We start from the raw sequence: 26,281 nt of genomic DNA on the forward strand, positions 1-26,281 counted from the left end.
TACTTGAACATGGGGAGTGACAGCAGTTACCCACCCATCAGAAACACATCCACATTCCAGTTAGGGCCTGATCCCAAGCAATTGTCTCAGCTTCTGTTCCTGAATGTTTTACATTTTCTCCTCATTTGTCAATTGTCTCTATCGAAATTTTCTCCCAATTTTGTAACATGCCATTGGGCCCCGGGCAACTAAAAATTGTCTCTTTGTCTTCAGGTGGTGCTGCAGCTGATGATCTGAAGTTTCTTGCAAATAACAGCATCAACATGGACTTTAAAACCTTCATCGGGTTGAATCCGGAAGAAGTCAGGGTACGATTGTATTGTTCTGATAATATTTTAGTATGGCAGTGATTCCATTTCCATTTTTATGTCTCGTCATGCCTCATCTTCGTTCCTGTGCAGTGTCCCTTTGAGCCAGAAAGGATACAGCTGATTGGTGCTGTTGCTGTGATTCAGCTGATGATCCCACTGTTAGATCATTCAGTCTGGCTGCACTTGCTATCACCCAGGACCATGTGCATTGGCAGTGACAGTCTTCAAATACCGTTGTGATTGAATCCTAACAAGCATGTTAAAAATAGAAAATTTATCAATTTCATTCTTGAATCTGTTGATTGATTCTGCCTCCCTTGCACTCTGGGGCTGTGAGGTCCACAGATTCACAACTCTTTGAGAGAAGTAGTTTCTCCCTATCCAAGTTTTGAACCTGCCTCCTCTAACTCTGCTTCTATCATCTCTTGTTTGAGACTGTCCTACAATTGGGAACATCTGTTCAGCATCCACCTTTTTCAATGCGCTTTAGCATTTTATATCCCTCAATCAAAGCCTCCTCATTTTTCTGAAGTCCAACAAGCATAAGCCCAAACTTTGAAACTTCTTTGTACAGTAGTTTTTTCAGCCCTGGAATCAACCTGGTGCACCACCTCTGCACTGCCTTCAGTGCCACTCCATCCTTCCTCAAGTAAAGAGACAAAATAAGGAAAGCAAAAATTATTGGAAAAGCTCAGTATTTGTGGCGAGACACCAGAGTTAACATTTCAGGTTCAGTGACCCTTCGTCAGAATGCCCCATTTATTGTGGCCCTCAGCTTCTGTTAGTCAACCAATCCTCTGTCCAAGCCAGTTGTCTATCCTTAACCCCGTGGCATCTAACCTTCTGTTTCGGTCTTTAATGCAGCGCCTTGTCAAATGCCTTAAAGTAATACAATGTCTATAGAAGGCAATTTGAAAGATCTTATCACAAACCTGAAAGCACCCTAGTCTGCTCTTGAACCATTCACAATTGAAATTGGTTGTGAGTTTGTGTTTATTGGGTGAATGTGGTTGGCATTATCAAGGCATTTTGTTATGAATAAGAACAGACTGGCGGTGGAATAGGGGGTCAGCAGGTATTTGTTTGTGATATGAATCCCTGTGGACATCTGCTGTTAAGAACACATGTAAAGATTATCTCCAGTTCTACTCTGCTCCACCAGGCTTTCTGCAGAATACCAGCAGCTACTTACTGGGACAGCTTGCATTATTACCTATAAAATAGAATATTCTCTGATGGATGTAAGATATGTACCTAATATTTGTAGTTACTGTGAGTCACCATGGTTAAGGTGTAAATGATTCCCAGTGGATTCATTATGTCATATGTTGTGTCTGTTTCAGAACCTGACTGCCCAGGATCTGATTAACCTGCTTGGAATTAACCTTGGGGATCTTCAGCGTGGCGCGAATGAAACTGTTGTGGTTGTCTGGGTGGCCGCACACCCTGAGTCTGAAGTCAGGAGACTGGGATTGACAGGCGGAATTCCTGACATTTCACCAGGTAATGGCCTCACTGAAGTCAGGAGGTACCCTGCACAAATACCAGTTGCGTTTTGCTGTGCACGTGAAATCCTCCACAATACGTTTAGAACATTTTTAGCTAAGCTGTGGGATCCATGGTTTAAGGGGCCAGCATTTACTGTTTTGCCAATTAGTTCTGTCAAAACATGTGTAAAATAATGAGTAAGTTGTAGTCTGGAAATAAAGAAGCCGACCAAAGTTAACATTTCAGAGATTTCATTTTCTCCAGATCAGTTGTAAATTCCACTGTAGGTCAGATGAATTATTTATCGCCTAACTGAATATAATGATGTCTGACTAATAATGATTGAAAATTACTTGTATCACCATTTAACAAGAATCATCTTTCATTTTCAGAACCGGGACCTACTGATAGGGTAAGGCAGACTGAATAATCTGTTTTCGAATGTGTCAATCTTCCATCCAGTTTCTGGACCATGTGTCTGCAAAGCCAATAGTTTGTCTGAATTGCTGTGATTTAAGTTGCACAGTGCTTGTTTTTAAACTTGTGTGTGTTATTGGTTATGGGAAATTGTTTAAATTGTTTTTATGACCTAAAATAGTATTAACGTACATACATTGTTTGCACGCTGCAATCATAGTACAAGTTTAAGATGGTTCTGTACAAAAATAACATTATGCTTTGTTCTCCTTAGCCTGGTAATACCACAGATAACGGTGAGTGCCTTTCGTAAATTTGTTAATTTTGACAGTTATTTGTTGCTGAGATCAATCCTACATATTAAGATGTCTTTTTCACTTTTCAAACAGAAACAGCGCTGTGCCGAGCTGTGAACAGGTGAGAATTTGTGGAGAACACCTTTTCTCCAATCAGACCATGTTGCAGTGATCTGCTCAACCTGCTGATAAATGCCTTCAGTTTTCAGTGCAACGACTCAGAGCACACAGTGTGAATGTCTTAGCATTTATGTGAAAACTCAAATCATAAGTTTGATTGGTTTAAATTAATGTGTCGTGCTGAGTGCTCAATCCAATTGTTCTGTTGTTTGTGCCTGAGTGTATTTTGATTCCTAAGAGAAGGTTTATTTCTTTCTCCCAGTTCTGCTTTGAATAATTTCCTGATTAATGTTAACAAGACCCAACTGTGCAATTTCTACATTAAAGACTATGCATGTGCTCAGGTAAGCTCAGTCATGTTCCACATTTTATACAGAAATGTCTATGTCAGTTTACATTCAAATACAGTAATGATTTGCAGAACTTTTCACACCAAAGACAGAATTTTATTGATATGATGATAACATTGATGACTTGAATGAGTTGATTGGCACACTGTATACACCTATGTCCCCTGATGACTTCCAATTCTATATTATCACCTCTCTCTTAACATCTCGACGCTTGCACTGGGATATTTATTGGTCTTTCGAATCCCATCTGGTCAGTGCAGTGCTTTTGGGAAGGACATGTGCCATCCTGATCTGGTCTGGACTATATGTGACTCCAGTCCCACAGCAAAGTAGTTGACTCTCAACTCTGAGCAATTCGGGTAAAAAATGAGGTCTGCAGATGCTGGAGATCACAGTTGAAAATGTGTTGCTGGTTAAAGCACAGCAGGTTAGGCAGCATCCAAGGAATAGGAAATTCGACGTTTCGGGCATAAGCCCTTCATCAGGATTCCTGATGAAGGGCTTATGCCCGAAACGTCGAATTTCCTATTCCTTGGATGCTGCCTAACCTGCTGTGCTTTAACCAGCTACACATTTTCAACTCTGAGCAATTCGGGATGAGCAATAAATGCTGGCCAGTCCTGCGACACTCACATGCCGGGAATTAATGCCTATATGTATGTGTAAAACATCATAAATACAATGAATAAAAGCTTTACTTTGAATGTGTTTCTTTTCAGACTGATCTGCTGCGTTCAGGTTTAAGTAGTGATGCCTTGACAAGTATATTTGAGTGCTTTGTTGGTCCAAAGGCTCTGAACAGGTCAGATGAAGTGGCACTGACTGTGTTTGTTCAGAAACTTAACAGAGCCACTTTGAATGAGGCACTGGATGACTTCAACAACAAGGTAAATCGTTTTCAGCAAACATTATGTACAAAGACATGGAAACAATCATAACACAAACAGAAAATGCAAATGGCCAATCAAGTCTGCTCTGCCATTGAATGAAATAATGGATGATTTCATAATTCTCAACATCATTTTCCTGCATCATCCCCAAACCCCTTGATTCCTGCACTGTTTCAAAACCAGTCTGTATCACAATCTTGAATATACTTAATGACTACGCCTCTTCAGCAATCTAAAACTATAACAGCCTATGTCCTCCACATGTTCCTCCATTGTCACTCAATCTATTTGATCCAATGCATTGTTGAGAAACATCCTCCTTTCTTATTATATTAGACGTATGGTGATGTGTGAAATTTGTATGAACACAATCTTGGACAGCTTGCCTTCTGTGTTCCTTAAATTGCCACTATTCCTGAGAAGACACTTGGAGTTAAAGCCCCCCACCCCCAGTATAACTGTGCTGGTGGCATTTACACCTCTCTGTAAGTGTTATTGCATCCATCTCATTCCTTCCCGTAGTCAAATCAGTTCTGTCCTTGAACATTCTGAAATGTCCTCTTTCTCCAGTGCTGCAATGCTCTCCTCATCAAAAACCCCATTGTGCTACCTTTCTTCCTTTCCTATCTTTTCTGAATGCTTTGTCGCCTCCTACATTTCACACTCAGACCTCCTGTTTCTCCAGCCATCTTTCTGTTATTGCTGCAGTATTCCTGTTCCCATGTGGTAATCTATGACCGTAACTCCCCAATTCACCATAGACTCACTGTTTTCTCATACACGCAGAGCGATGCTGTTGTGGATTTCCTTATCTGCTCCTTTTCTCCGACACCACCTGTTAACTTATTCTTCTCTATTTTCGGGCTATCTACCTCTCTCAGTTTCCTGCACTCTGGTGTTACTTGTCAATATTCTCTCTGAGCTGCCCCACTGCGATTGAGTCAGTTTAAAACCCAGCACCAACAAAACGCTGCACAAGGAACTCAGTCCCAGCTCTGGTCAGATTCAAACCATCAGGCTTGTATAGGTACCATCTCTTCCACAGCTCATCCTAATGTCCCAGGAACCTAAAGCGTTTCCTCCTGCACCATCTTTCCCTCCAAACATTCTCATTTTCCTGTTTCTGTATTTGCTTATTCATGGCGCCAGGATAATTACTGCCGTTGAGGTCCAGCTTGCTAATTTTCTCCCTAAGATTGAAATTGCGATTGCAGGACTACAGCCCACTTCCTAACGATGTGCAGTCAGTATGATGGGAAACCCCATGGATTCTGGGCCTTTTCAGCTTTGATGTAGGTTTTAAAATTTCCACCTATTTTCTGATCAATGTGCTTGGAGCTATTGTGATATAGCTCTGGAGTAGGTGGGACTGAACCCAGGTCCCCTGTCTCAGAGATAGGAATGATATCACTGCCCAACAAGTGAAATGACCCTTTAGAGTCTGGCATCCCATCACCAGTCACCCATTATTTACAAAGACATAGCTTTTGACAGTGAGTACAGTGAAAGCTTTGTAATGTCTCTTGGTGTCTTCTTAGGTACAGGGTACCTCGGTTCAGATAGTTTAAGTGTTGTTACAGAATTAAAATATTTTAAAAAAGAGAAGCATGGAAATGCAGAGTTTAAAAAGTCTAGAATGATAATAAAAAGTATCTTTAAAAGTCCAAAGATGTGCGGGTCAGATGTATTGGCCATGCTAAATTGCCTGTAGTGTTAGGTAAGTGGTAAATGTAGGGGTATGGGTGGGTTGCGCTTTGGCGGGTCGGTGTGGACTTGTTGGGCCGAAGGGCGTGTTTCCACACTGTAAGTAATCTAATCTAAAAAAAAGTGCTCATGTTCGAGTTGTTTTTCACTGAGTCCATACCTGCCGGACGTCAGAGCACGAGGCCTCGCTGCTTCCACACACCGGGCTCCAGCCCACAATCCACCTTTGGGTCTCGTGCCCCTGGCCAGCCTGGGCTCGCACTGCTCCCACGCCAAGCTCCACTTCTGAGATTCGGCACATGCTTGCTCTGCTCCCATTCCGGACTCCAGCCTGTGGCTCCTATTCTCTGACTTCCTGCTGGCTGACCTCATGACAATCCCAGCAACACGTTTCCTCCTTTAATTTCTGCACATGTCAATTTCTGTCTTGGGAAATGAATCCAAGGAAATGTTACCTTTTCCCTACTGCATGTCCTGGATCTCATGCCATGTGACTGTTTGTTAGTCTCAAGCTATACTCTCTTAACTGCTGCCGAGCACTATAATAGTTGTTTGAGGCATTGATCTTCCCTACACCGTGAATTGGTGCATTACTGAGTAGCATCTGAGCTTTGAAGCTGTTCCTGGAGTGTGGTATGAAGCTTCTTGGTCACTGAGCTTAAACACACCTCATTGCTTGTTTCAGACCCTGAACACATCATTGATTCCATTGATGACAAAGATTACGTTCATGAATGCTCTGTGGGAGATTGTGAAGACCAATGAAAACTTAACCAATGCAGATTTCCTGAGGAAATGGTTCCAAGAGAGACTCAGGCCTTTCATTGCTGGTATTTCCCAGTCAGTGCTGAATCGCCTTCTGATGAGGAACATAACCTGTGATGGTTTCCAAGCTGTGTGAGTGTTTCCTTCTCTATTACAATAATTTATTTCCTTGTGTTTAATTATAACAATGACCCACAGCAAATCTATTTAACTATAAATGGCAAGGGAGCACATGTGATTTAAAGGATCCCTATACATGGTGGCGAATCTCAAGAACCATGCTCACATCAGGACCAGGGGATGATGACTATCAGTGTGTCAATGCTTCTAGACAGAAAACTCATGTGTTTTATCGTTATAATTAAAAATACAGTAAGATCTTGGAACTCATTGAAATATTGCAACTCTCAAGGCTTTCTCAGTCACCTGAGGGATGAGAAAATAACTGATGGAATTGCACTGCAGTAGGAATTAGACCATCTGAAAGAGGACGTAGTCATTTAACGAGCAGACATTTATTAACTTGTTTTGGTGATGATCATTATGAAAGGTTCATTTCTATAATATAGACACTGGAAACAGCTTTGATTGACTGACAGTAGAGCTGAGCATCGACTGTTGTTAGGGAGGAATTCTGAAATTGTTCTCGTGACAGTTTAAAGCCAACAGTAGATTTAATATCTCAGAATTAATGTTGTAAATGTTTATTCATCCAGTACCAAAGGCCTGAGCAATGGATTCAGGGATATGCCACGTGGAACAAGAGTGACTGTGCTGAGAGTCTGGATTCTTGGTTACCTCAACGCTTCAGGTAAATCAAGTTGTGAGTCAACAGAACAGTAAATGAAGTTCTGATTCCAGATACTTGGTGCTAAATAACTCAAGGTGTGTTCTCCTGATTTTTAATTATGTATCACCTGGTTAGAATTGATGAAAAGTTGACATTTACATTTGCAAATATGTTTTGTTTTTCTCCCAGAATTCCAACTTCGCTGTTATGAAAACAACAGTTTTGTTCTGTACTTGGACGTCAACTTCCAAAGATTTCGCGAGTTGCTGACTCTGTCAGAAGCAATTTTTCTGCTTCCTTCCAATCGTGTTGATGAGGTAAAATCAAAATGATTTCTGTTCTGGGGTGGGATGTAGATGGCTCTCTGGGTTTACTGGTCACTATTGTGGGTGGCACTTCTGCCTCACAGCGCCTGAGACCCAGGTTCAATTTCCGACTCAGGCGACTGACTGTGTGGAGTTTGCACGTTCTCCCCGTGTCTGCGTGGGTTTCTTCCGGGAGCTCCGGCTTCCTCCCACAGTGCAAAGATGTGCGGGTCAGGTGAATTGGCCATGCTAAATTGCCCGTAGTGTTAGGTAAGGGGTAAATGTAGGGGTATGGGTGGGTTGCGGGTCGGTGTGAACTTGTTGGGCTGAAGGGCCCGTTTCCACACTGTAAGTAATCTAATCTAATCTAATCTAATCTATTATTTACCTTACATGACAGTTGCAGCTACAATGATTGTCAAGTTTAGTCATAGAGTTCGACAACATAAAAACAAGCCCTTCGTCCCACCATGTTAATGCAAACCAACAAATACGGAACTACAGTAATCGTGTTTACCTGGAGAGTCATAACGTATGTCTTTGTTTTGTTTGAAACCTGAGAGGAATCCTCACTTGTGTTACTGAGACGGTGGAGAGAGTCTGTGCATTTAAGAGACAAGCTTCCAAATTATTGGCTTTCCATAATGTTTTGCAGACTTACTCTGATTTAATTTAGGCATTTGATTGCAGTGCACAACCTGCTCCTGGTTATCTGAATGAAACGATGAACTGTGTTTGTTTTTTCAGGTATTGAATGTCACTGACCCCAGGGATGTGGCTGATGTTCTGAGTAGGCCTGGCTTCATTGACAACAACAATATTCTGACTGCGTTCTTACTCCGTATCCAACCCATTCAGTACCTGGCTGTCTTTGTGGATGAATTCAATCGACAAACCCAAGTAAGTTGCAAGAAAGAAATAAAAAATATACAGGTGGATATGGAGAGGTTCTGTGAATAGGCCAAAAGGTGGGAGTTAGAAATGAACTTGGTTGAGTGTGAGGTTAACCATTTTAGTCGAAAGAATAGAAATGGAACTCATTGTTTAACTTCTGAGTGCTTCATTGCAGAGGAATCAGGGTGTCCTCATATTGCCGAAAACTAGTGTGGAGTTACAGCAGGTGAGAAGGAAGACAAATAGAATGTTTGCATTCATTGTGAAAGGAATAGTGGAAGAAATCGAGCATAAAATAGAGAAACATTGCTGCAACTGTCGAAGGCATTAGTGAATCCTCACCTCATGTGTTGGATGCAATTTTCCCACCTTTATTTGTTGAAGGATGTATTTGCATTGGAGGCAGTTCAGAGTGGGCTCATTAGATTGATTCCAGATACATGGAGTATGTCTTCTGAAGAAAGAGGGAGCTGTTTCTGTCTGTACCCTCTTGAGTTTAGAAGGCTGGGAGGATATCTAATTGAGGTATAAGGCAATTAAAAGAAGACGTGTCCTCTTGTGGAGCAACTTAAAATGAGAGATCATAGTTTGAGCACAAGTAGTAGTGATCTTTCAGCAGAGATGAAGAACAATTACTTTTGTCCAATGCTATGGAATCCACTATGACAGAGTGTGGTGAATAGATTTGCCTTCTGTTTGATTTCAAAATCAGGATACAACGCCTTTCTTTCCTCAGAAGTCTAATTGTGGTTGTAAGCAGTGTTCAATCTTAATCTTCACTTCAGGAAGGCTAATCCTCATGAATGGATCCAATGGTAGAATCACAATGAGGAAATATTTGACAACATCTTGTGTTTGCAGCATTCAGTTTTGTTTCCTTTTCCCTTTTGCAGGGTAATCTGCCAGCTGCTAATCGAGCTGCCATCATAGAGGGTCTGTGGCCTCAGTTCATCAACAACCTTCCTGTACTTAATGACACAGAGAAGAATGAATGGCTTAATGTCAGACTGTCTCCATATCTTCCATTCATCAGCACCCGGCTTTTGTCTTCCAACAACACGCTGAGAGTTGACTGCCTTTCCTACAGGAAAATGTAAGCTCAGTCAAACTTGTTCTGAATATATCCTCAAAGCAGGGAATTTCTGTCATTCCCCATGTCATTTGTTCCCCTGGATTAGAGAGCTCATAATGTCAGCAGAGTGCTGCAGATGAAAGTCTGTGAAATGGCATTCTTGACATTACCTAGACCATTGAATGTCCATGCAGCTATTGTGGACATGAAGGGGATGGGAGATGAAAGCACAACATGCTGAGTTCACATTTCAGCTCTGTGTCCTTTCATCAGAACTGAAGCATAATTCAGAATAAAATTGGTGCAGAAAGAATGTGAGAAATTACCAAGCGACAAGAAAGAAAGACACAAAACAGAAATGGTGTAAAGACTATAGTGTAAAGGTTTTCGCCTCAGTGTTGAGAACAGAATGCTGTGATGTGCACAATTGGATGACAAAACACGTTCCTTGAGCATGCGTTGATGCTCATTTGTCCAGTGCAGTTGCCCACATTCAGTAAGGAGTGAGGGCAATGGGGAGATGATTCAGGTGGGTTCGCAATCTCGCTAAGGCCCTGTTCCATGAAACATATTCCCATGTAATTTTCCCTCCTCAGCACCTTGTCCAGCACCATATCACGGATGACTTCATTGAACTGCAACTTTAACTATCTTTCTCTTTGCAATGATACTGCCAGACCTTCTGACTTTTCCAGCATTTTCTGTTTTTGTTTCATATTTCCAAAGTCTGCATTATTTTTGTTCTTTATGAAATGAATGAAGACACACAGACACACACACATAGACACGTGTGGTCTTGCACAGCTGCACAAACATGTTAGACTTATTGTTTTTTTTGTTTTATGAGCATAAGCACTAGCATCTAAGACATCAGCTTTAACACTTTAAAAATCAGGCTTTAGGGAGCTCATGTTGTAGAAGTGAAAACAAATACTCCGGCAAATTATATTGCATGATTTCTGGATAGTTACCTAATTCTCCATTCCTAAATTCAGTAATGATTTATATCACTCTTCATAATCCTAGCAGGACAAAATGCAAAAACCTTGAACTAAATCTCCTTTTAATCTCTATATTTCGTGCAGACCATGGCATAGTAGATTAAAGTGCACAAAGAATAATATTAGACATACAGCAAACCTTTTATTAACAGGCACCTGTGGGACCAGAAGTGTGTCAGTTGATCACATATGTGCTGATGAAGGGCTTATGCCTGAAACATCAATTCTCCTGCTCCATGGATGCTGTCTGACCTGCTGTGCTTTTCCAGCACTACACTCTGAACTCTGATCTCCAGCATCTGCAGTCCTCACTTTCTCCCAGTTGACCACATATTCTAGTTGATAAAGAGAGCTACAGAATCATTGTATAGAGACACACTAAGTAGTAGAAATGTAATGCAGGAGTTTTGCACATCTCTGTTATACATTATTTGCAGTATAAATCATTCAAACAGTAATGCAGCTTTGCCTCAAATTAAACCTATTGGCCTGATCATTTTCTCTCACACCCTGAAATGACTGCCCAGATATTGTGAAATTGCAATAACACACTAAAGTTCTGGTGTTTCAAATATCTAATTTTTGCTGGATTCTCAGGAGTGCTGGTTCATAAGATCCTGGGTTAAACAAAGTTTGCTTTCCTTTTTATTTAATCCACAAAGCTTGTATGTTGCTGCTTGCTTTTTGTTGTACAGTTATGAGACCTTCCATTTCCAATGCATTGTTTTAACGTGAGTCTGTGGAATTGAAGTCTATCTGAAGATGAAATTCTAAAATGTTGTTGTATTTCCTCCTTAGTGTGCGAACTCTGAGTGCTCGTTACAGGGATTTTACCCCAAACAAGCAGAAGGAAATCTACAATGGCATCAAAGCTTATCTACAACAAGGTGACATTAACATACTTTTGGTTCAATGTCTTTGAAATAAGCAGATTATTATTTGTCTGATTCAAGGGAATTGAAAACTCAGCCAGGGTTGTTGCAGCCTATTAATACCCAGAGACCTTTACTGAGACCTACACCTGAAGTGATGGATGGTGAGTAGAGAATTACAGGAGCAGCCAGGATGCCACCAGTGCACCCTGTTTGGGTTCATACGTGATAAACGACAGAACGGTCTGAGGCTGCAGACAGCTATGGGTCTATACCCCACTGAGAGTCATTAAAATGAGTAAGGAAGAAAGATTGTTTTCAACTTTACATTGATTCTGGAGGAGAAAGCTGAGAACCTCTATTGTCAGCAGTACCGGTGAAGAGCTTGTAACATGTTTTCAAAAGTATAGCTCTCCGTTTTACTCAGAGTTGATGTGGAGTTTTTTTGGCATAACAGGTCCCAAACCCAAATGCTATGATGTGAATGATCCAGTCCTGAACTCCACTGCCTGGTTTGCTCAATATCTGGGATTATATATGAACCAGATTTCACTGAGTGATCTTCAATCTTTCTTTGATAATGAAACACAGGTGTGTATTACCCTTCTTATTGTTAAGTGAATGATTGTGTTCTCTGGGAAACAGACCTTTACTCAAGGATCCAGTTAGGCTAACATCCAATTGCTTGACCAATACATTCCAATATGTTTGGTAATATAGGAGTTTGCTTCCAACAGATGTAATTCCAAGTTTAAGTCTAGCATCGCACTGATAATGAATCAGCCTATTTGAGATCATGGCTGAGGAAGTCGTGCAAATTGAAAGATGAATTGTCAACTTCCGATCCATCTAAAAGTGAATTTTGATTCCTCCTGGCTTTTACACTGAGAATTTGCCAGTGATGACACTGTGTGCATTTGGTGCCAATTGTGTTCGCAGTGATTGTGGGTTGCAGCAACACAAGCCAGAACATTTCGTTATTTAACATGTGAAAGAACACTGAATCATTGCGGCTAACAGTTAAATTCCTTCCAATCTTTGCACAGCTTCAAGAATTTGTGGTAGATTCTGAAAACCTGGCACTTCTGGACAATCTGACACTATCCACTGAAGTTTCAAAGTTCTACCTCCAGTTGCTGCTTGCCATCAATCCGAATGTCAACGTTTCAAGGTATATCTTAGATGATGCTTATTTTCCCAACATTGGTTTTGAATGGGAAGGTTGAGGACATAATCCTTCTGGAACTGAATCAAATGCAGTGAAAGTGCACAGTCAGATATTTGAGCAGGTATGTGGAGAAGGAGCAGCGTTGGCAATTTGGAACAATCTGTCAGAGGCCGAAAGGTGAAGTTGGGTTGGTATGGGAGAGACCTGCCAGTTCAGTGAAATGGTCAGTCAGATTCGGGTAAAGTTATTAATTGTTTGAACTTTGTTTAAAAAGAAGGCAGTTTAGAACTTAAGGGTTAAAACCAACTCTCCCAGTTTGTGAGCAGTGAATCCTTGCAGCAGTTGTGACCTGAGGCTGCTTGTGCTGATGATATTCAAATAGTAAATATGCAAATTACTGATAGCAATGAGTGAAAAAGGGCTGGAGAGAAGGAGAGTTCCTCATAAAAGCAAATTACTGTGGATGCTGGAATCTGAAACCAAAAGAGAAAATGCTGAAAAATCTCAGCAGATCTGGCAGCATCTGTAAGGAGGGAAAAGAGGTGACGTTTTGAGTCTGATCCTTTGTTAAAGCTTTGAGAAAGGGTCAGTTAGACTCGAAACATCCGCTCTTTTCTTTCCTTACAAATGCTGCCATACCTGCTGAGATTTTCCAGCATTTTCTCTCCAGAGAGTTCCTCATCTCTGTGTGGAAACAAGTTCTTTCAACTTGGAAATAAACAAAATAAATTTTCTGTAGAAATAGACTGAGGAACATTATAGAAATTTTGTTGATGGAATAGATGATGATATTCCCTAAAGTGTCAAATGCTATGACAATTTCACTTGGAGCAAACCTTAATGTATCGATCAAGTGTGAACTGAAGTGAAAGGTGCTGATACGCTTTGTGACTGATGCTCTTTTGCAGGCTGCCAAACTCCCTGGTTTGCTTCATTACTGATACTGATCTGCTTCAGTCATTGGACACACAGCAAGTCTTGTCTGTAGTAGCAATAATAAACCAAGTCTGTGGACTCAACATACAACCAAACACCACGTCCAATGAAACAGCACCAGTTGTAGATCCAACAGATGAACAACTGAGGGTATGTGGGGAAAATAATCAACTGCAGAACATTGAACTGCATGCTGTTAAGAACATTGTTACCAAGATGCTTCATGTTAAATATTGTTTTGGAGAAGTTGGGCATTGAGAGACTCTGTGCTTTATACTGGTGCCTTCAATATTTTTTTATTGAAGCCAGCCTGTGCAGAGAGAACATTTTTCTCTTCTTGAAGAGTGTCTTTTTGTGTGTGTTCATGAATATTTATGGAGAAAAGCAATTATGCTTCTATATTTCTGACTGTGTATGTAAACTAATGATTGCATCTTTACTCAGTACGTTTTGTTTTGATAAACAGGTGTTTATGAAAAAACCTGGTTGAAATATATATTTGTTTAAAATCTAATTCAAATATGGTATTTAATTGGTCATTGTGGAAAATGGAAGATGTATTTTTGTGTAAAATAAAAGAAAGAACTGCAGTTGCTGGAGATCTGAGCCAAAAACTGAAATTGCTGATGAAACTCAGTAGGTCTGGCAGCTTGTGTGGGATGGAAGCAGAATTTATAGTTGGAATTTGGTGAATTGTCAGTATTTTGATGTAGTAATGCACTGAGTATTGGGACCAGAGTGATGGGGCACTAGTCCATCCTCAATAGGATGAACACAATGTATTAATGTTCCTTATTCAATTTCTTTTTTCCAGACCTCAATAGCTATCGTGAGCAAAATCGACATCTTCACAGTGAGCACTTTGAATACTCTGGGACAAACAGCTGTTGGGTTGTCAGTGTCACAGGTTGTAAATATTGGTGCGGAGACTCTGCAGAATGCGCTGCCAAGCCTGAGTAAAGTCAGAGGCTGGAATGTGGGCCAGGCCAATGCGATTGTCATCAGGTTACTCATAAATGGCTTCCAGGTAAGAGCTCGATAAATCTGAAATGAATGCATTATATTCATAAATGGCTGAATATCAATGTCGAGAAACAGATCATTGTGGCATTTGAGAGGAGATTAGTTTTTTGGTTGGTGACCAGAGGTAATTTTTTTCCCATTGTTTTGGGTTCAGTTCCACTGTCAGATGTTTGAAATGATTGAAAGGCAACTAAAGAATGCTGCCTTTGTGAAACAATCTCGAGTCCTTGGATGGAAATTTCCTGTAAAATCCATTTGAAGTTGTGGTATAGAAGTAGTACCAGTTTAATATTCTCCCACAATCCACTAATATTTAAGATATAATATATCAAATAAATAGGGTTAACGTCCATCAAATCTGTTTTCCCTCGATTGGGAAGACAAAGTTGTGTATTTCAGCTGGGCATATGAGCAGAAAGTGGAAAAGATGAGAACTTGAAGATTTCAGGCACCTTTTATTTATTTCTTTTCAAAGACGACATCTGCAAAGTGGCTGAGAACAAATTTATTCCCAGCCCGAAACCCTAATATTTGAGAAACCCTATTAAATGAGCAGATTCATTTTTATTGCTGTGCTGAAATGTGAGAGAGCCTGGATGTGTTTGAAATTGATGGTTTGGGATTCCACATTTTGTAATATGACATGAAAGGCAGGAAACAGGCTTGACCGTTGATTGTGTATTGACAGCTTTTGATTTACTGCTGCTTTCTAACTAGGTTAATAACGCTGAGAACCTGCTGGGGCTAGGAAGCTTGGTGTCCGGCATTCCAAGTGATGTGTTCCAAGACATCAATCCTCAGGTGTTCATCAACATAATCTTAAATCCAACGTTTGTTGAGAATATTGGAAGAGCACCACAGCCAATACAAACCATCTGTGTTCTGCAGGTGAATGATATGGATTATACAGTCAGCTGAAGCAATATTGGTCCAAAATCTAGTTTCATTTTGACTGCCGTATCCACTTATTTAAAATTTAATTCTCTTCTGTAAAGATTGCTTGCACCTCCCAATATTGCTGACAGGGTTTTGGGGTATGTCTGGGCTGAAGACCTGTTCTGTTTCATTATAACTCAGGTGTTGCGGAATGTAGAAGACCCTGTCCAAACGGTGAAGACCATTCCATCTGTTCTAGCCAAAGAGGTCCCACCTGTGCTGTTAAACTCAAACTTAGGCCTCGGTGATGTCAATGACAAACAATGGGTTCCCAGTCAGGTAATCATTTTGACTCTGTGACACTCAGTAATAATGCTGAGGGAGCTAGAGATACAGTGCAATTGAAAAATGTACATTAATTTAAAGATTAATATAGACATCAGATCAGATTGAATGCTCCACAGCACGCTTCGTCGGTCAGATTGTGTGAATGTTAACAAAAACCTTTAAGTCCTGTTGAATTATAATTCCATTTTGCCTGGTCCATTTGGTTTGCTCTGGATCTCAATAACCCAAACAATTCTAACAATGGAATATATCCAATGTCCTTCATTAAAGCAAAACATGCAGCAACAAATACTGTAAACATCTTGCCCATACGATGCTTACAATCACAAGTTTACCCTTTCACATGGACTTGTTCAAAGATCAGAGCAGAATATGTGATCAGCCTGTTCTGTCTGAACTTCTACTCACTGATCAGTGCCCCTCTCCAAGCTAGTTGCAGTTTTACTAAGTCAAGCTGATTGTACTCACAAAGAATCTCTGCATTTGCACACTCGATGCTAACCAGGCTCCAGCAAATGGTCAGTTTGACAACAGTCAACATCACAGTTTGTCATGTTTTCCACCCAACGGGTTTGATCAATCAACTCATTAGGACATGCTCATGTCTCCTTGCAAAGACTTCTATTTCTTGCCTTTTATGATTTTTGATGTAAAACTTGAGCTTGTCCTCCGTGTTCATCACTTGTATGTCTCGCATTATCTGTATGGCATTTACATAACATGACAATCACAAATGCAGCTGTTAAATACTCACATTGTCATATCGGATTCAGTGTGTGTGTTTAAACAAAACTTCAGCTTTTCCAGAATTACTGGAACAGTTCAGTCCATTATTGCTGAGTTACAATGCTTCAGTCTAAACATACATTTCTTCACCTTAACACGAGCATTTTAAAAATCATTAGTTGGTCATCAGGTTTCATATGATTTCTCCTTCTCATTTCATTCACCTTCCATTTTCATCTAACTTCATTTTGGGGCTAACCCAGCAAATGTTCGATTGATTGTTTAGACTCGGTTGTGTGTATTAATGATCTCAATACTTTTCTCCCACAGGCTGCAGTATTCTTTGGAAATGTGATCAAAAACAACAACAATTTTAAAGAGTAAGTTACTAACTTGACCAATATATCTGTTTCCTTGATAATTTCTCTGTCTACACCATGATTTGTAGGATGTGTGGTCCATATGTGAACATGTATCTGATAGAAATCTTCCTACAAGAAGATAATCATGCCAATTTGAAAGTCCTTATTCCACATCCATGTCTGTTTTGACTGTTCATATTGTCTCAGTACCTTAGTTTGAAGGAAGTGAAGTGTTTAGAAATTAATGAATGATTCCATGATTTATTTCAGATTCTCACCTTCTGTCCTTCAAGGCTTCAGTTGTGGTGCAGTCAAGGACCTGAATTTTACAACATTTCTTCAGCTTGTTCAAGCAATGAAGGGGAAAGGGGCCAGGTTTGATGAAAGTCAGGTGAGATGTTCCACAGCAATCACATTGGAGACTAGTTTGAGTGTATGACCATACAGTGGCCATTGTTATAGATGGATTAATTGATCTCAAATAAATGGCCATGTTGTGCAAACTAAGTCTGATTGGAAAATCCTGCCCCCAAAGATCATCACTTAGATCAGAAATGTTTCCATCAAGGAATGAAGGAAATGTATGACAAGCAGGCATGATCAATTTTGACCAAATAACTAATTGTGATTTCTGCGTGTGCTATGCTGCTATCAATGAGATTTCCCCATTCACCTGTCTAATGTCAGACTAACTTATATTAACAAAAGTTCTGACTGGACTTTGAAGTGGAAATTAAGCCAAATATTCAATGACCGAAATCTGTGAGTAGCTGATTTGAGTTCAAAGTTTGGCTTGTGTGGCGGTCCAATATTGGATGTTGCAAATAACCTCCAATAACGTAACCAAAGAGAATTCCCCTATTTAGCCAACATTGAGCCAAAATTGTAAGGAGAGAGAAATTTCATCAATTTGTTGTGTTTCTGTTCTCAGCATGTTTTGCTGGTTTCTCTTTTCAGCTGAGCTGCATGTCTGCAAGACTAACTTCTAATGGAACCACACCAGCCATAGAGAAACTCCCTGTGGATGTTATTCTATTCTTCAAGTATGTTCTATTCCATTGCAATGTTCCATGATTGGTTTTTGAATGTACTTTGATGATGCCTATTTCCCAGGTGTAGAAGGATCTTTTTGCCTTTCAAGAGACATATAACCAGAGTCCAATTTTCAAACATCTGCAGGAGGCAGTTTTTAGACCATTTTTCAAAACTGTGAGATTTCCTCATGTCCTGGTAGCTCTATAGGTGTCTTCATTTCACTGGGACAATAACTGGAGGAGAAAGATGAAGTAACATTATCATGTGTGAGACACAATTGTTGCAGAAGGAGCTGGAAAGTGGCAGCAAATGAGAGAACATTCAACATTGACATTGAATTCTGCTAAGTCTCAGCCGTCCAGGCGGAGGTGACCTGTATGGGTGTCTTTTTCAACAATTGTTTCGATATGGGGTTTGTAATTTTAGGCATATCCTGGATGAATTTCTCTGTGAATGAACAGTTTTAATGAAACAAGACAGGAACACAGAACAAGACACAAGGTTGATTGAGCCAGCAACATTTCAATGGAATTATTTCATGACTTTATTTAATATTTTCCCATCAATTAACATTTGAGAATGAGATGCTGGAAAAAATCTGAGATCTTTCCCTGTTAATCTCTGCGCAGGAGGTGTAGGCATGTTCATTTGGCAGAATCGGCATTTGTGTCTGTGCTGGCACTTGTAAATAGACTAAAGCTGGGAGAATTAGCACAGGAGCTGTTGTTGATAATGTAGTTCATTCTCCTCACTGTAATCTGAATAAACTTCTGTTTACTTTTGTAGCTCAGTACAGTTCAGGAATTCATCCAACTGCAAAACATTCTTCAAATTAGTTGGGAAATCAAACATTGACATCTTGAGAAAAGAATCAAGCAGAAGACGGAATCTATTATATGATGCCAGGATCTGTTTGGTAAGGATGACATGCTGATATGTCCTACAAAGTGCTAAGAGAAGCCAGTTGTACCTTGTGACCATGTAATTTCAAGCGCAATACCTGACCATTGGTGCCTCATGCCATTTGAGAGCTAACTCTTCAATAAAACTAAAGGCGAAATGATAGTTACATTAAATCACTGATAACATTGTTCTCTTTACTAGCTCTGCTGGTTGGTCAAACCTTCTTCCCTTTATTTACTACAGCTAAATCCTTTCAAACCGGTCTGTTTTCACTTTGAGTTTTCTGCGTCAGTGCATTGGTTCGAGTGTAGGACAAACCATTCAGGGTGTTATGTCGTTATGTTGGTGAAATACTGTCACCAAGTATAACTGAGATGCAGCTGACATGATTGTACATGCACCTTCAACATATCTGTACACATTACCTTTTCAATATATCTGTAGTTTCAACAGAGTTAAGGGAAGCTGACAACAATAAGACTTACTTAAGCAGCCGTAGAAACAGTTGGCTGGATGTGGATGCGAACAACAGCATCATGACAGACAACACATATTATTTTTTCAATGAACTGATAAGCTCCTGAAGATCTCTTGTAGTTTGTGAGCCGTAGTCCATGTACTGGGAAGCTGAGAGACTAAGGCTTCTGGGAATGAAGACATATTCCATTCTGATGCTTGGTGCTGCTCTTTGGGAATTAGTTACTTATCTGCAACGACCTGATGCCCTGTCTACCTCTCTGAGCGACTGGGCCGTGTGTACATTTGCTCCCATGTTTGCCGATAAGGCCACATCAGTGACAGAGCCAAAGAAATTTTGTAATAAAAGAGCAGCTGATCTTCAGTCAGTTTCTCATAATCTTGAATTTCTCAGTGAGTTTTATATCTAAGCTATCCAGTCTGAGTAATGGACATGAATGAACACTCCAGTGTTCATCAGTATCAGTATAGTGTGTGTTCATTCTGCTGAGGTTCCAGTCTGTGCAAATAGAGAACCCCAGAGTCAAAGGAAAATCTCTCTCTGGCAAAGTGAAGAAAATTACCATCATGCTACTTTCTGCAGCTTCTGTAGTCTTCAAGGTGAACTGAATGTTATTTATTTGTGATGCTGCTGAACAGAAATTGCTCATGTTTCCAAACATTCAGGGAATTTCTGGCAGGAAACTGACAGAGGAGAGTGTGACAATCCTGGGTAAATTGGTGTGTGACCTCGAGGGATCCGTCATCGCAGAATCTGATATTTCCATCTTGGACCCATTGAAAACATGTCGCTCGTATACAGACGATCAGAAGAAAGCCATTGAAGATCTCCTAAAGAGAGGAGTTAGCAGATACGGGTGAGTGTGAAATGTTCACCTAATTCCATACAGACTACAGCCAGGTTACTCCATTTCATGCCACTTGTAATGCTGTGAATTTGTACGGGGAATGTAGATAGTGACTTTGCAACAAATCCCATGCACACGCGAGTGAAAGCAGATGGAATGTAGGAATAACAGACCATTATCTTCTAATATCAGACATACATGCACACTTTGGAAAATAAGGTGACTGTTACTGATAGTGCCACGTGATTTGATCAGTGACTGTTTGATTATCTCTAATCCAGGTCTGTATTTCGCCAACACTTGCATTGTGGATTTGTCTCGAGATGGTCAGGATGGCAGAAGGCCATCTTTTGTTTGAGAACTTCCTAATTCTCTCAGCACTCTCAGTGACATGTTCCTTAACTCAGTTTTTCTTTGTCTGTAGTGTTCCTTCGTCATGGTCTTCATCGACAATCCAAGATCTCGGAAACCTTCCTTTGACATTGACTCGCCTCACGTGGACTCTAGTAAACAGGGTATGGTTAATATGGTTGAAAGTTGATTCAGCTACTTAAATTTGTGAGACAGTAGCCAAGAAGAATTATTTAGTTGCAATATAAAAGACTCTACCATTCAAGAATTTTCTTGAGAAGCAAAATTCATGTACTTAGTCACATAATCACTTTTCACCCACTCAAAACATTGGACCCTGTAGATCGATAAAAAGTGTTTTAATCCACTATGATGTACATGCTGCCTCTATTAATATGAATGAAGATACTGACAGTTTGTCACTGTCTTAACATGTGATTAAGTCATGGAGACATATACCATGGAAGCAGACTCTTTGGTCTAACCTGTCCATGCTGACCATAATCGCAAACAAAACTCTACCCACCTGCCCATATCTGTCCAAATATTTCTTATTCATACACTTATCCAAATGTCTTTGAAATATTGAAACTGTACCCATATCCATCATTTCCTCATTCCACACATGAGCCACTCTCTGTGTGAAAAGATTGCCCTCATTTCTTTTTTGAATCTTTCTCCTCTCACCTAGTCTTGAAATCCCCCATTGAAGGGAAAAGACACCTATTGTTCACCTTATCTATACCCCTCATGATTTCATAAACCTGTATCAGGTCACCTCTCAACTTCCTGTGCTCCAGTGAGGAAAGTCCCAGCCAATCCAGTCTCTTCCCTATGACTCAAACCTTCCATTCCTGGTGCATTCCTGGTAAATCTCTCCTGAACCGTCTCCGACTTAATAATACCCTTCCTATAACTGGGTGATCAGAACTGGGCACAGTTCTCCAGAACATCCTGTACAATGATATTCATCCTTTTCTTCAGATCTGTATTTGGAGATTCATAATTTGAGTTGAATCCATTAGGGATTTGTAATTATTGTATCTGTGAAAGTTGTAGAAGCTCATTCAGAACAGAGTGGAGCTGCTTTAACCACTGCAGATTTCTTTTGCTGAAGTTAGCAAGTGAAAGTTCAATTTAATTTGGGATATTAGAGAGTCTGATTTATTCTTGAGGTAAGAACTCCCTCTCACCCTGCAGCCATCATTCCCTTAGTGAAACACTGATGTGTTCTGGCAAGTGTTTTCGTCACTGAAGAATATATTCTTGATAAAGTTCATGCTGGAGAAGTATGAACTGTGATATGAGAGTTTTCTGGAGAAATCCTACAGTGTTTCCATTTTGTCCAATGCAGGTTGTCATCCTTGAAGCTCTTCCAAGTTTTGTAAAGAAAGCAAAACGTTCGAGACCTCCATATGAGATCCTGATCTTTCTTAAACAGCTCAATCTGCGAAGATCTAACAATACAGCAAGTATGTTGATAAAATGCTGTCTGTGTAAATAAAATGTGCTTGTAAATCGGCAGGAAGTGGACAAGTCTGGTCTTTAACAATGTGTTACAGCTTAGGTTCATGAGCCTGAAATAGAAAGGGAGGTTTTCAAAAGCCTTTCATTCTGTCTGTCTGATGGTTCAGTATGCTGTGGTCTGTGGGATATAATATCATTGAAGTGTTAGATTGGGATATAACGTTGCAGAGCCAAACCCATGGAGAAGAACATAAGGTGGAGCAGCAATTTGTGTGTTGCTGGCAGTGTTCTATAGTTAGGTATCTGCTTAATGCTTAGAGTGCGTCCATGTGACTATGAGTTGAGTGGTCACTTTGCAGGTAGCAAGGTAGTTTCCATTCACTGTACATTTTAGCAAGAGATACTTAAATGTTCTTTGTCAACAGCAGGTCAGTCATGCTTGTTATGTCTTCCTGACGGCACTTCTCTAGTCTGGGACGGCCATAGAAAACTGCTGATTTAGATTAGATTAGATTACTTACATTGTGGAAACAGGCCCTTCGGCCCAACAAGTCCACACCGACCCGCCGAAGCGCAACCCACCCATACCCCTACATTTACCCCTTACCTAACACTACGGGCAATTTAGCATGGCCAATTCACCTGACCCGCACATCTTTGGATTGTGGGAGGAAACCGGAGCACCCGGAGGAAACCCACGCAGACACGGGGAGAACGAGCAAACTTCACACAGTCAGTCGCCTGAGTTGGGAATTGAACCCGGGTCTCAGGCGCTGTGAGGCAGCAGTGCTAACCACTGTGCCACCGTTTCTATTTGATGTTTTGAGAGCAAAATTACCAGCAAACAGAAACGTTTGATCTAATAGAGGTTTGTATCTCCAGATTGCACCGAGGGCTTAATCGCAGCAGAAGACATTAATGACCTGACCCCTGCAATCTATGCCCCATCCCAGTTAGATCTCTGTTTGGGTGACCGTGTACTGAAAGACAATGTGCTCCAACTGGGAGCTCTTGCATTTGATCCAACTCAGCTGGAAATTCTGAAAAAGAGACTCTTAAAGGTATGTGACCATGATGTAAACAGTGATAAAATAATCCTTCAGCTTAATATGTCGCGTGCTTTGTGTAACTGCAATTGCAAACATTTTGAACAGTTGTGACGTAATAAAGTTGAAGAACTTGACCACTACCATCTCGAGTACAGAGAAAAGTGGCCACATATTTTATTTTTCTGTCACAAATGGAGAAAGTGTGTTGGCATGAACTGTGTAAGGATGGAGAACAGTTCTTCAAATGGTATTGTAAAAACGTTTCCATCAGTTTTGTCTCGATAGTGTGGTTTGAACAGGGAAAGGGAATAATGAGTCATTATTAGGTCTCAACCTATTTTATCCTGAACTGTGGAAACACTGGAAACTTAGAAAATAGGAGCAGGACAAGACCATTCATCCCAAATGCACTGCACTGCCACTCAGCAACATCATTGTCAAGGTTTTGTGAGATTAACCCAAAATCAATCTATTGCTAAAGGTTTCTGACCTAAACTGCAATCTGAGTCTGGATTTGATGATTACAAAGAACTTCTCAAACACTGTCTGCATTTGATTATTTTTGATTTCTTGACACAGATTTATCCCAGTGGACTACCCGAAAAGCAGATTCAACTTTTAGGGAACATATCGACTATGTTTAATGAGACTGAAGTCAGCAGCTGGAATATCACTCGAGTTGGGACACTTTCTGCATTAATGAAGCAACAGCTGGAAAACACAACGGTACTGAAACGAGGAGAATATCCCTGTTAAATGATTGTTATCTGCAGAGATATGATAACGAGCTTGTGAAAGATAGCTGAAAATTACTGTCACAAATGTCAAAGATAACATTCTTTCTTGAAGCAAGACCCCTCTGTCCAACCAGATAAGATTGAACAATTTCTTCCAAATTGATTGCAGTGTTTAATTATTGATAATTACAAACTGTTGTAACTGAGATTTGAGGAAAATAATTCATCGTATAAACCAAAATTTATTGATGAAAATCTTGTCTAAATAGAACAAAAACTGCAGGAGCTTTATTTGAATATTGCATTGTTCTAAATTTGAATAATTGAGTAATGAAAAGCAAGTGCCTTAATTTTGTAGGTTCTACTTTGTAACTATGCATTATGGATATATCTTTCAATAGATCATATCCATTGTAACGAGATATCTCCAGTTGGGAGGAGAACTGAATGCAGTTTCTGTGAAAGCTATTGGTGGAGCTAACTTGTGCACTTTGGATGAACAGCAGCTGTCGATAATTTCAAACTTGACGTGAGTGTTGTACATTTTCATTGCTGGTTTCCTGTCGAGTAGAATGTGATCAATTCGAACAGTATCAAAATTGCTGCAATGTAGTTGTGAAGTCATTGGCTTTTCCTGGCATACATTGCTTTTGTGCACAATCCAATCAATAGGCTATTAAACTATGAAAAGCCTCACAACAGCAACTCTTCCCTCAAGCCACTAGATTATTTCATCAGCCCATTCTAACATGATTTGCTGAATTAATATTGTAGTAAAAGTGTGAATTATTTTGGAGATATTTTCTGATCAACCAATTCATAGATGTTATTACACAACCCTGGAGTAGGCGGGAATTGAAGTCACGCCTACTGGCTCAGAGGCAGGGACACCACCACAGTGCCACAAGGGCCCCTTGAGTCATGTCAGAAGATGTGATTTCCAAATTGGCCCACCTCACTGTACCACAATAAATAATTGGGTAAATCTTTGGGCTGGGAATGCACTGTCAGTTGGCGATGCAGAAGCATGAAAGAAAACTAACATTGGAACCTTCCTCCCACAGGGATGCAGGATTTCTGGATCTTTCTCTGTGCACCCAGTCTAAGAAAGACTTGCTTTATCAATTCGCATTCTCAGCATTGAGGTCTCAGCGAGATAATCCAATCGCCTACTTCCAGCTGATAAAGGCCTATATTGGTGAGTCAAATGATTCAGGAGGAACCTCATCAGCACTGACATTTGATGGGCGGAGTTTCTGCTGATCTGATCTGGAGTTCAGTCTCGCTCACTGTTGGCACCACAGGAGCACACTGAAATTCAGGAGCTCAGATTGGCAGAACTTCAGGACCCAAGTTTACGCAGTTTCTGTCTGAGCAGATAAGATTGAATACTTTCCTCCAAATTGATTGCAGTCTTTAATTACTGGTAATTGTCAAATGTTGTAACTGAGATTTGAGGAAAATAATTTATTGTATAAACCAAAATGTATTGGTGAAAATCTTGTCTAATTGGAACAAAAACAACAGGAACTTTATTTGAATGTTGCATCATTCTCACTGTAGTCAGACTGTAATTTAACTTTCCGAGATGGTTAAACATTCAATTGACACGTTTGTGATGTGTTGATTATATCTTGAATCAGTTAGTTACAGTGCTCTTACATTGAATGAAATCAACAGAAATAATGTGAAGAGATGTGCAGCCAGTGCAGGGAAATGGTGTTAGATCAGGAAATCAGGAATGACCTGTGTAAATAATGGAGTGGGCTCAGAGGTCTGAATGGTCTCTTCCTGCTCCTATTTCTTATGATCTTCTGGATGCCTGGCATCATCTCTGCTGTTTCAGAAGGGAACCGGATGCACTGTTGCAGCAAATCCATCACTTTTCCAAGTCTTTGTAGACTGTAGTAAGCCGAGTGCAGAAACCAATACAGCATCCATCAAGTGTGGAATGAGTGAGCAAGATGATGCAGTGTTGTATCTGCACTCCTGGAGCATCCCATGATCTCTCCCACACTTCTACTTGAACATGGGGAGTGACAGCAGTTACCCACCCATCAGAAACACATCCACATTCCAGTTAGGGCCTGATCCCAAGCAATTGTCTCAGCTTCTGTTCCTGAATGTTTTACATTTTCTCCTCATTTGTCAATTGTCTCTATCGAAATTTTCTCCCAATTTTGTAACATGCCATTGGGCCCCGGGCAACTAAAAATTGTCTCTTTGTCTTCAGGTGGTGCTGCAGCTGATGATCTGAAGTTTCTTGCAAATAACAGCATCAACATGGACTTTAAAACCTTCATCGGGTTGAATCCGGAAGAAGTCAGGGTACGATTGTATTGTTCTGATAATATTTTAGTATGGCAGTGATTCCATTTCCATTTTTATGTCTCGTCATGCCTCATCTTCGTTCCTGTGCAGTGTCCCTTTGAGCCAGAAAGGATACAGCTGATTGGTGCTGTTGCTGTGATTCAGCTGATGATCCCACTGTTAGATCATTCAGTCTGGCTACACTTGCTATCACCCAGGACCATGTGCATTGGCAGTGACAGTCTTCAAATACCGTTGTGATTGAATCCTAACAAGCATGTTAAAAATAGAAAATTTATCAATTTCATTCTTGAATCTGTTGATTGATTCTGCCTCCCTTGCACTCTGTGAGGTCCCCAGATTCACAACCCTTTGAGAGAAGTAGTT

General features: G+C 40.3%; 1 protein-coding gene across 1 annotated transcript in view; it reads left to right on the forward strand.

The window, feature by feature from the left end:
• The window catches only part of LOC132825289 (uncharacterized), a 292,786-nt gene that overhangs the window by 137,946 nt on the left and 128,559 nt on the right, over window positions 1–26,281 (forward strand). Inside the window, exons 58-88 of the mRNA XM_060840393.1 lie at window positions 214–308; window positions 1,655–1,814; window positions 2,192–2,211; window positions 2,491–2,512; window positions 2,606–2,633; window positions 2,895–2,976; window positions 3,705–3,872; window positions 6,265–6,476; window positions 7,061–7,155; window positions 7,324–7,451; window positions 8,187–8,339; window positions 9,227–9,426; window positions 11,205–11,293; window positions 11,736–11,869; window positions 12,325–12,449; window positions 13,355–13,532; window positions 14,197–14,409; window positions 15,123–15,293; window positions 15,483–15,620; window positions 16,686–16,735; window positions 16,988–17,108; window positions 17,675–17,760; window positions 18,539–18,668; window positions 19,799–19,989; window positions 20,405–20,495; window positions 21,686–21,803; window positions 22,681–22,859; window positions 23,427–23,573; window positions 23,986–24,113; window positions 24,649–24,782; window positions 25,818–25,912. Coding sequence (XP_060696376.1) covers window positions 214–308; window positions 1,655–1,814; window positions 2,192–2,211; window positions 2,491–2,512; window positions 2,606–2,633; window positions 2,895–2,976; window positions 3,705–3,872; window positions 6,265–6,476; window positions 7,061–7,155; window positions 7,324–7,451; window positions 8,187–8,339; window positions 9,227–9,426; window positions 11,205–11,293; window positions 11,736–11,869; window positions 12,325–12,449; window positions 13,355–13,532; window positions 14,197–14,409; window positions 15,123–15,293; window positions 15,483–15,620; window positions 16,686–16,735; window positions 16,988–17,108; window positions 17,675–17,760; window positions 18,539–18,668; window positions 19,799–19,989; window positions 20,405–20,495; window positions 21,686–21,803; window positions 22,681–22,859; window positions 23,427–23,573; window positions 23,986–24,113; window positions 24,649–24,782; window positions 25,818–25,912 — 3,881 coding nt within the window. The remainder of the gene's footprint in view (window positions 1–213; window positions 309–1,654; window positions 1,815–2,191; window positions 2,212–2,490; window positions 2,513–2,605; window positions 2,634–2,894; window positions 2,977–3,704; window positions 3,873–6,264; window positions 6,477–7,060; window positions 7,156–7,323; window positions 7,452–8,186; window positions 8,340–9,226; window positions 9,427–11,204; window positions 11,294–11,735; window positions 11,870–12,324; window positions 12,450–13,354; window positions 13,533–14,196; window positions 14,410–15,122; window positions 15,294–15,482; window positions 15,621–16,685; window positions 16,736–16,987; window positions 17,109–17,674; window positions 17,761–18,538; window positions 18,669–19,798; window positions 19,990–20,404; window positions 20,496–21,685; window positions 21,804–22,680; window positions 22,860–23,426; window positions 23,574–23,985; window positions 24,114–24,648; window positions 24,783–25,817; window positions 25,913–26,281) is intronic.

This window comes from Hemiscyllium ocellatum, chromosome 20 (assembly GCF_020745735.1).
Source record: "Hemiscyllium ocellatum isolate sHemOce1 chromosome 20, sHemOce1.pat.X.cur, whole genome shotgun sequence".
Taxonomy (NCBI): domain Eukaryota; kingdom Metazoa; phylum Chordata; class Chondrichthyes; order Orectolobiformes; family Hemiscylliidae; genus Hemiscyllium; species Hemiscyllium ocellatum.